The sequence below is a fragment of the Parasteatoda tepidariorum genome, chromosome 6 (assembly GCF_043381705.1).
Source record: "Parasteatoda tepidariorum isolate YZ-2023 chromosome 6, CAS_Ptep_4.0, whole genome shotgun sequence".
In the NCBI taxonomy this organism is placed as follows: Eukaryota; Metazoa; Arthropoda; class Arachnida; order Araneae; family Theridiidae; genus Parasteatoda; species Parasteatoda tepidariorum.
The window spans coordinates 25,699,473-25,709,185 of record NC_092209.1 but is presented as its reverse complement, the minus strand read 5'-3'; the positions used below and the strand labels follow the sequence as shown (position 1 = coordinate 25,709,185).

At 27.5% G+C, this 9,713-nt stretch overlaps 2 protein-coding genes across 2 annotated transcripts in view; both read right to left on the bottom strand.

Annotated features, from left to right (window-relative positions):
• Window positions 1–7,001, bottom strand: part of LOC107440435 (multiple ankyrin repeats single KH domain) — a 75,944-nt gene extending 68,943 nt beyond the window's left edge. Inside the window, exon 1 of the mRNA XM_043049254.2 lies at window positions 6,598–7,001. The gene's annotated coding sequence lies outside the window, so the exon portion shown is untranslated. The remainder of the gene's footprint in view (window positions 1–6,597) is intronic.
• On the bottom strand, window positions 6,660–6,856 carry LOC122270742 (ankyrin repeat domain-containing protein 17; the record flags this gene model as incomplete). The annotated part of the gene is given in 1 exon segment (XM_043049257.2): window positions 6,660–6,856. A coding segment is annotated over 1 exon segment (197 nt), but the record flags the coding sequence as incomplete, so codon positions are not given.
• Window positions 7,002–9,713: the final 2,712 nt, after the last annotated feature.

The following is a 9,713-nucleotide window of genomic DNA, read 5'->3' as shown; positions in this document are numbered from 1 at the left end:
CAAATTTTAAATTAAAAATGAAATAAATATTAACAAAATTGCTTTTTTAATCTTTGTATATTTAAAAAAATTTTAACAACTTGATTTATTTTTTGTAATAATTTAAATATCTTGATGCCAATAACAAGGCAATATGGCTTTTATAAATCTAAATAATTAATAATAGCATATTTTAGTTATAGTTATACTTGTAATTTATATGCTATTTTATTTAAGATAAGAAGTCATTACTTACTACTGTTAAATGTATTCTTAACTATTTTTTTTGTCAGAAAAATTATTAAAACTCAGAAAATTGAGAACTTTTTAAAAGTTTCACTTTTGAAATTTTAATTTTGTAATTAAATAATTTTCAAATTTTAAATTAAAAATGAAATAAATATTAACAAATTTGCTTTTTTAAACTTTGCATATTTTAAATAAAATTTAACAACTTGATGTATTTTTTGTAATATTTTAAATATCTTGATGCCAACAATAAGGCTTTCACAAATCTAAATAATTAATAATAACATATACTTCATTATTTGGCCGAATAACTTCAGTATTCGGCTAGGCCGAATATTCGGCAAAAGGGCCGAATACCGAATAGTGGCCGAATATTCGTTACATCCCTAAGTGGCACTCACCCATTATAACTTTAAAAATAATAATTCTTCAATATTATTACTTAATCTTTACAATTTTAAGAAAATATCTGAAAAGTCTAGGAATTTAAAAAGAGTCCTATTTTAATAAAGTTGCGGACCGCCATTTGACTGGTGTTTTTAATTGCAGTCCCCCGCCTCATGTAAGTTGGAAACCACTGATATAGATGTAAAATACCCAGGTCTTAATAAATTAGGGTAAATACCCAAAATTCATAAATGCCTGGAAAATTCTCAACTTTATTGCAAATTTAATGTTTGTATGTAATTATTCTCAGAACTAGAAGCAAGACAAATCAGGTTTATATGCTTAAAAAAAACAAAAAATTAAAAAAAACCTAATTTTTGGGTATTTACTGTAAATACCTGGGGAAATACCCACTCATAAATGCCCTGTCTACTAGGTATTTACTCGTCCTAGGCATTTATGATATATACCATATACAGTTAGTAGCAATGTTTTGTCAAAAAGTCTAACTCTTATTCTTACTTGAAAGTTATTCAGATGCATTTCTCCATTGCATCACTTCTAAAGAAAAACCACTATTTTAAAATCTGTCGAGACAAAGTCATCATATCTTTGTTGCAATGGTTTAGTTTTTCCTTTTGACATTTTTATAATAACAGTAAAAGTATAAAATATTTTTGTGCAAAAATTTTTTTGCTTTGAAATTTTTATTCATCAATGAGTTTATACAGTGACATGTTGCAGAAAGTTTTTGGTCCATGACCTATGTGTGCAGAAAATGTTATCAAAAATCCAAGTTATTTTTCAATTATTTTTATTAGCAGTTTTTACGATACATTCATTGGTGGTTTTAAATCATGCATTTAAATAGTTACTTATAGACATGATTCATTCGAGTTGCTTTAAAAAATCATAAATTAAAGCTTTTTTTGCAATTGTGATGCTTATTAGTGAGAATTTGACGATCCCGTTATTTTTAAATATGATGTTATGACACATAAGTTATTGATCATGCATTTAAATAATCACTTTTATACATAATTTATTTGTGCATATTTCAACATAAAACATAAATATAAGTTATTTTTCCATCGTTTTTCTTTTTGGCAGTCAGTGCCATCCATTTGAACTGATGGCATCGTATTTGAAATCCCAATATTTCATAAAGTATATCCAATATTTCTTATTGCAACAAGAAAAATTAGAAAAGTGGAGCAAAACTCAAATTTTTAAATTGGTCATTGTTTGTATTTTGGTTTTAAAATGTCTGTAGCTAAGAGAATTTTTTTTTATAAAAAGAAAAAGTTGAATTTAAAATTCATGAAACCTCTAAAAATTCAAGAAATAAAAATAATGCCTAAAGTGTAATATACTAAATAAATATGGAATCTTATATTGTACTTTAATTGTTTGTTTTAATTTTTGGTTTTTATTCAAACCCTATAAATTTTCCTAATTAAAATATTTAATTCAAATTTATATTATTCATCAAAATACGTATGCATTGTTTTTACTCTTTCATTCACTTTGTAAGCATTAGTTTTTTTTCTTCCCCTTGTTAGAATTTATATTTTTTTAATATATCAATTATTGATAAAAAGGGAAAAAAGCATGTTATTTCATCTTTTAATAAATTCTAATCATTAAACGTATTTCATTTTCTGCAAAAACATTACTGAGATTAACTGATAAAAAAATTTATTTCTTAGAACACCAATATTTACATAAAAAATTATATTTGCTGCCAACACTACCCAACATGAGCGTGGCCCTTCGTTTGTCAACCTTCTGCGCTATAAGCCCTTCTCTGTAAAAGGTTGTGCACCTCTAATAAATATACTACATTAAAAGTGCTCGAAGGACAATACCAACCACATTGTCATAATCATGCTATTAATTACAAAACTGTAGAGCCCTAACCTCACTGACCCTACTTATACACTGTTGTGAGATTGCTTTGCATATATCTACTATGTATTTCATATTCATTCTTTCAAAAACGGCACATCAGACATGCAGAAATGGCCGCCCCTGAATTAATAATAAAGAAAGTCCTTTTTAAAAATATTATCTAGCATAGAAAATCAGACTTGTAAATAATAAATTGCTGTTTTCAAGTAATCCAGAAAAACTAGATACCCAGAAAATATATATCACATCAATCCCAGATAATTGGATCATAACTGTACAGTTAACTTTTGGTAATTATTTATATATTTCTTTTACGTGGTTCCAAAAAAGTCATTTTCTTTAACTCTAATATTTACTCAGAACAAATAATTATGCATTTTTGTGTCAGACGTAAAATAACTGAAGTGGCTTATGAGAAATCATGCAAAAATCAAAATGTACAATTATACTATATACTTATGCAACAGAATTTGTCTTTATATAATGCACTTCAATGAGTATTTACTTCACTTCTCTACTTTAATAATAATATACAGTAGGGAACCGATTATCCGGAACGATCGGGACTACCGCTATTCCGGATAACTGATTTTTCTGGTTTTCTGAATTGTTACAAAAAGCAGTTTTTTTATTGTTAAACCCAACTGAAAAAAATACATATTTAGAAATAATCTTAAAAAGAAGAATAAACGATGAAGTAATACACTAATGATTATTTCTAAAATGATGGTAACGTAAACATTTTTCAAAAAAGAAAGAAAAATCCTAAAATCATAGGAGGAAAAAAAAAATAATTTTTTTTTAAATGGCGGGAAAATTTATCGAATTTCCTTCTGGTTTTTTTGTTTACCGGTTTTCTGATTTCCGGATAAAGGGTTCTGTACTGTACATTTATAAAATTTTAAAAAAATATGGATTTCTTTGACAGCCACTTAACTCCTTGACATATCATTAAACACAAAAGTAATGCACCTAGAAATACTATTTATTTATCGGTTGTTATGGCATTCAAATGTAGCTTTGTATCTTGTTCAAAATACTTTATTTGAGTAACAAAACGTCAAACTTAGTGTTACAACAAAAAATAAATATATTTTATTACTAAAAAGAGGTAAATTATATAAGCCTACGAATTATTTAGAAATAGTGGTCGATAAAAATCTACTAAATTGAATTTATTAAACCAAGAATCACAATTGGTAAACTATCACTTTAAAATATTTAATTGCTCTCGGGAGCAAGCTGGCATCTCTGTGTTGAAGACGTCTAAGGCACGTCAATTATTATTTTGACATCAGAAACAAATTACGTCTTTGTACGTCAAGGGGTTAATATGACTAAAAATTTCAGATATTGCCCAATTTGATTTAACAACCTATAACTAATTGGGGGGGGGGGTAAAATTATCAAGATAAGAGTTAACCTTATAACTTATTCCAAATATCAATAATCTTAAAGATTACATATTTAAATAATTTTTCCTTATGTTGAGACAATCATCTACCATATTAAAATTATTAAAAATAATATAGTAATTGGAATTTGAAAGTGACACATAATATACAGAGGTAAGTTCTGTATCTGGCATTGTCAAGATTTATACCGATAATAGGTCTTTAAGGTAAACAAAGATCAAACCATACTAAAATGATTTTTAAAAAATGTTAATGTCGACAATATTTATACATAATGGGTTTTTTTAATTGACATTTAATTAACAAGAGCATATTTAGTATAATAAAATAAAGGTTAATTAATAATGCTAAAAAAGTGGGCAGAGGATTTAATTTTCCCTTTCATGAATGAAATATTACACCTATTTTTTCTTCTTCCTATTTTTGATGTAAAGAGAGCAGATATTTAGATAAAAATAACATTAAAAAACAAGCTTTAAATTGGAAAAGAAAATCCTATGTAATATAAAGATTGCAGAATGATAGTAATTAGTAGATTTTAATAAAAACATTTAAAATTTGAACCAAAACAAAACCTCTCTGCAGAAGTTTTCCAATGTTATTTAAAGTCACCTTTATTAATATTCATAGTATATTCTTTTTGAAATTTGTTTTCCTTTCACCGTTCCTTTGTACTTCAAAAAATTCTTAACATGTGCTCATAAAAACAGTATAAATGTTTAGCTATCTTTAACCTATGTTAAAATTTAGGGGATATTTCTGCATCGAGATCTGTAACGCTAACTAAAAATAGATTTTAAACTGGCAAATTTCTTTAAAAAAAAAACATGTAGATCTTTGCTTGGGGGTTGTTACAAGTTATACCTTTCAAGTTGGTCCCTTTCTGTGATGTTTTTTTTTTAGTTTCTCGCGGCCCGCTGCCCGGAAGTTTCCAAGACTTGCCGATTATTCTGCCACAGATCAAGGTACGGAAATCTCCCCAAAATTTATTCATAAGATTTTAAACTGGCGTTTGAAAATAATTAGAGGAACAATTTTTTTTTAAGATCAGTAAAAAGAGACTTATTTAAAAAATCTGAAAACCTTTTGAAAAGAAATTCAAATTAAAAGTGATAAACATTTACTAACAACAAATAACAAAGAATAAACAGTGAATTTTTAATAGTGTAATATTTCTCTAAGAGCTATTTAAACTATTAACAAAACTGTTTCAGGAAAGGTGTTTAAACAATTTAGTCCATTCTGCTATATTAGAAACAATTTAGTGTTATTTATTGTATGATTATATAAATATTCAACATAAATGTACAAACTTTCTTTATAAATATTATGACAGTCAATACCACACAATAATTCAGTTTAGAAAAAATAAAAATAAATAAAAATTTAAATTAATGAAGAATATCCATGATTTTTTACACTCTGATTTTCATGCACTTTACACAGTTTATACACAATAATATTGATTATAAGTTTGCAACCCCTTCGAACCAGAACTTAAGAACTAAACCTCAGGTTTGCCCTCCCTTACAGTTACCTGAACAAAAATCTTTACTGAATTTATAAATGTTAAAGGCACTAACAATAAATTATTAAATTAACAATAATTATTAAACTAACAATAATTAATAATAATATTTTCTATCTTTAGTAACAATGATTTAACATTTTCAAATTACACAATTTAGTGCCTTGTCTACAAAATACTCTTATCAATTGCTATCATAAGTGTAAAACATTCATGGTTTTTACAGTTACAAATTGGTTCCACATAATTATTGACTAATTAAATATTCAATTGGTACAATCACAGATTATATTTTAAAAAAAGTAATTTTATAAGAATTAACAATCTTTAATTCAGTTTAAATTCAAGCTAGTACTGTAATTAGACTTATAGAACATTCTTAACCTATTCAGAAATCAGTTTAATGAATAGTAATCATTTAATTTTAAGACAACAAGTGAGGTCATCACAAGGGTGTGTAAAAATATTAAAGAATTATTTATTGTGATTTGAGTACGAAAAAGTGTTTGCCTGGTGAAACAATAAAATATTTATTTCATAGAATTTATAAATCTTTAAAATTTAAGCGAATTGTAAATGAAATAGTGAATAAGGTAAAATGTTTGTAACACTTGAGAACCAATGATGTATTTTAATATTCAAACCTCATTTAGTGCAGGAAATGAACTCTGATTAGTTTACGAGATTTTATCAGAAAATTTTTAAAGAAACTGAATTCGCTAACTTTTATTAAGAAAAAAAAAACAACAAGCTGAGTGGAAGCTTATGTCAACAAAATATAATTGCATCAACATATTAAGAACTGATTAAGATGAAAAACTTTAAAAATAACTAGAAGGAGATACAGGGAAATAATCGTATAATATATTGTTCTTGAAGGAATGTTATTCTAAATATCAATACGTATTAACTTAACTACTTAATGTTGAGGTCAACATTACAATGAGGGCTGTGCTCGCTTACGTCACACCTTATGAAAACATGTAAAAGTAAATATAATTGAAAGAATATATGTTTATTGAATATTATAGATTATTATCAGTAAGATTTCTTATTCAAGGCACTTAATAATAGCTTAAAAACATCTGATCTGTTACGGTGAGGAGTGTAAACATAGCTTAAGCCTACTAACTATATGTATTACGTTTTAGGTTCATCGCGACATGTAAAAACAATTATTTAATCAACTTACATCCGAAACATCGTCCTCCTCACTTTCGGAAACTTCGGCCATAAAATGAGTTTGAAGAGATGTGACGCTTGGTCCCCTTTCTACGTTTAGATTACCACTTAGAGGTGACGAAGACCTAGAATGGTCTTTAATAGATTCGTTTATTTCACTGTCTCTAAGGCTATCACATTTAGAATTGTGAACTACATTCTGCATGTTTCTTATTATTTGAAGACATTTAACACTAGGTTTTGGAAAATAAAAGCCTCAATGTATTTGAAAATAAAAGTATGGATCACTATATAAAGTTTATTAATACTTATGACCAACACATCGCCGCCATAACAGTAATCTTTACAGTGTATGTCCCGGATGTGAATGTATGCGGTCCTGTTCTGCAATTTGATGAAGAATTCGTCAACCCCAATTTATAAAATTAAGGGAAATAAAATTTATATCAATGACCCTTGATATAAAACAATGTAAAATTTAAATTAAAAAAAGGGTAGTCGTTTTCAAAGTTCTTTTTTGAAAATATTAAATAACATTGATCAAATTGCACCTTTAAATTTCGTTTCTTATGACTTAATAGTGTTTTCAAAAAATTAATATTTCAAGTGAATAATAAACTTATTTTTTATTTGATATATAATTAGAGGTTCTTAAAGCTTTTATTTTACAGTCAATAAATTATTTTTTGTAGACACAAACATCTAGCCTTATGGTGGGGTGTCAAATTTCGAGATAGCAAAACTAAAACTAAAACTATGCACGTGTTTAAGTTCATAAAGTTTTGCGTCTGGTCAAATCTATTTAATTTGACAAATAATTGAAATCATAAACAAGCACCAGCAAAATAATTTTTATGCGAGGTGTGATTGTAATGAAATCAAGAATGAAAAATAACATCTGAAGGGAAGACATCAAACAAACTTATAAAACTTTTTTTTTTCTTTTTTCGCAGATTTAGTTCCACGCGGAAAAACTGCAATCGGTGGCTAATTAAAATAATACTTCTGAAAATTTAAAACATGTGGTCATTCAAACGCCGGTACTATTGATGAAAGGAAAAAGGTTGTTGTATTTGCTTAACGATTTACATACAACTGAGCAGGAAAAGAACACAGTGGACTTGCGAGAGAAACTTCAAAGATCGTGAATCTGATCAGTACATATTAATAGAAGTGATTCATTCAGATTCTCAGCATTATTAAAATTTTCAACTGCTTTTTTTCAGTATGCGGATCGTTTTTTTTTTTTTTTTTTTTTCATTTTNTTTTTTTTTTTTGTTTTGTTTCATGCATGCGAAAAATCGCATGCATTGAGACTGGCCCTTGATGCTCGTGCTCCTCTGGAAATGGCCCTCCACGCTATACTATAAAAATCTGATAAAATCTGCTTACATCGCTGACAATGCAGTGGGAATGATCCTTACAAAATTTAAAAACATGTGATAAAGCCTTGGCCACCAGAATAAGAAGATCCTTAGCTATTTGTATGCCAAGGATGGAACTTATTCTTACTACATTCAATCTAGTCAGTCTGATTACCATGCAACTACGAGATTTTCAGTTTGCGTTCTCCATTCATAACGAAGCACTCACACCAAATGCGGTTGTCGCTCCTCCGATCACCAGAGAGAGAAAAATTAACTTAATTGGTGAGTTTTTCATGCGAAAATACCTTTCACCAATGAGGTTCTCATATTTTCCCCCCTGCTAATCGGAGATGCAGTAATCATATTCGGTGAGAATGCTGCCTATTAGAGGATGACTGTTCTTGAATTTCAGCAGTTGTTCTCAAAACCTTACAAACTGTTTGAAGGTAAAAAACCTCAAATCTAAACATATTTCCTCAAATGCTTTTGTTTTGAATCTATATAAAAACTTTAAATTTTTTTTATTCAATTTATCATTATAACTTAACTTAGTAAGCCAATTTTTTACCAAATTCATTATATTCAATTATTCATTCATATAATTTTTCACCACAAATAATACCACAGCCATTTAAGAAAAAAAAGTTAAAGATAAAGATACCATTTTAAAAATCGAATAGAATAAAAAGATATTTGCCTAAGAAAACAAAAAGCCCCCCGGTTACTAATTAATTTAAATAATCTTGTTAATTGGTCAGTCTATTTTTTTAGAAAACTTCACAACCCATGAAAGTAAGGTACTATTTTAAAGATGAACAATAATCAAAAATATTCATCGAGAAGCAAATTTTTTTGATAAATTAAATTTAATAAAAAAAAAGTAACGTTTTATGAATCCCTACGTATTGTGATTTTTTTTTTGTTAAATAACATTCATTAAAATTGATTTTAAAAAAATTATAAATTTTTAACAATGACATTGATTAAGAAACAACACCATTGACAATTTTTAGCTTTTCAATTGACAATTTTTAACAATACCATTGATTAAAAAATAATGCCATTGACAATTTTTAACAACGCCATTGATAAATCTGATCTGTAATCTTTTCTCTGATGCAAATCTTTTATTTTACCAGTTTAGAGCAAACTTTTAGATATTTTTTTTATTGTATCATTAACTGCCATTTTTAAAAAAACTTTTAAAAAAACATTAGGTATAACGTATATTTTTAGAGATGGGCAAATATAATGCATATTTTCAAGTATGAGGTATAGTTTTTGAAATGGACTAGCGTAAAAAAAATTTAATACGAAAAATTTAAAAAAAATTATCATAAGTAATGATAAAATCATCAGCGTGTATTTTCCGCTATTTTCACCATCTTAACTACTCCATGATCTATTGTAAGTTTTCATCATCTTAATCTCTTTTATGATCCCACTACATTGGTCAGCCAAATTTTGGAACTATCTGTATGGGTTATCAGCAGGCCCGTCCCTAACGGGGGGGTGAGAGGGGTGTCTCACCCCCCCAGCGATATCATCCAGTCGGCAAATTCAGGTTGAGTCGGCATTTTTTTTTTTTTTTTTTTTTTTTTTTTTTTTTACATTTCAAAATCCCGACTTTGCCGAAATTTTTTCATTGTCGGATATTTACTTTCGGATATTTACAGTTTACTTTCCCCTCCGGAA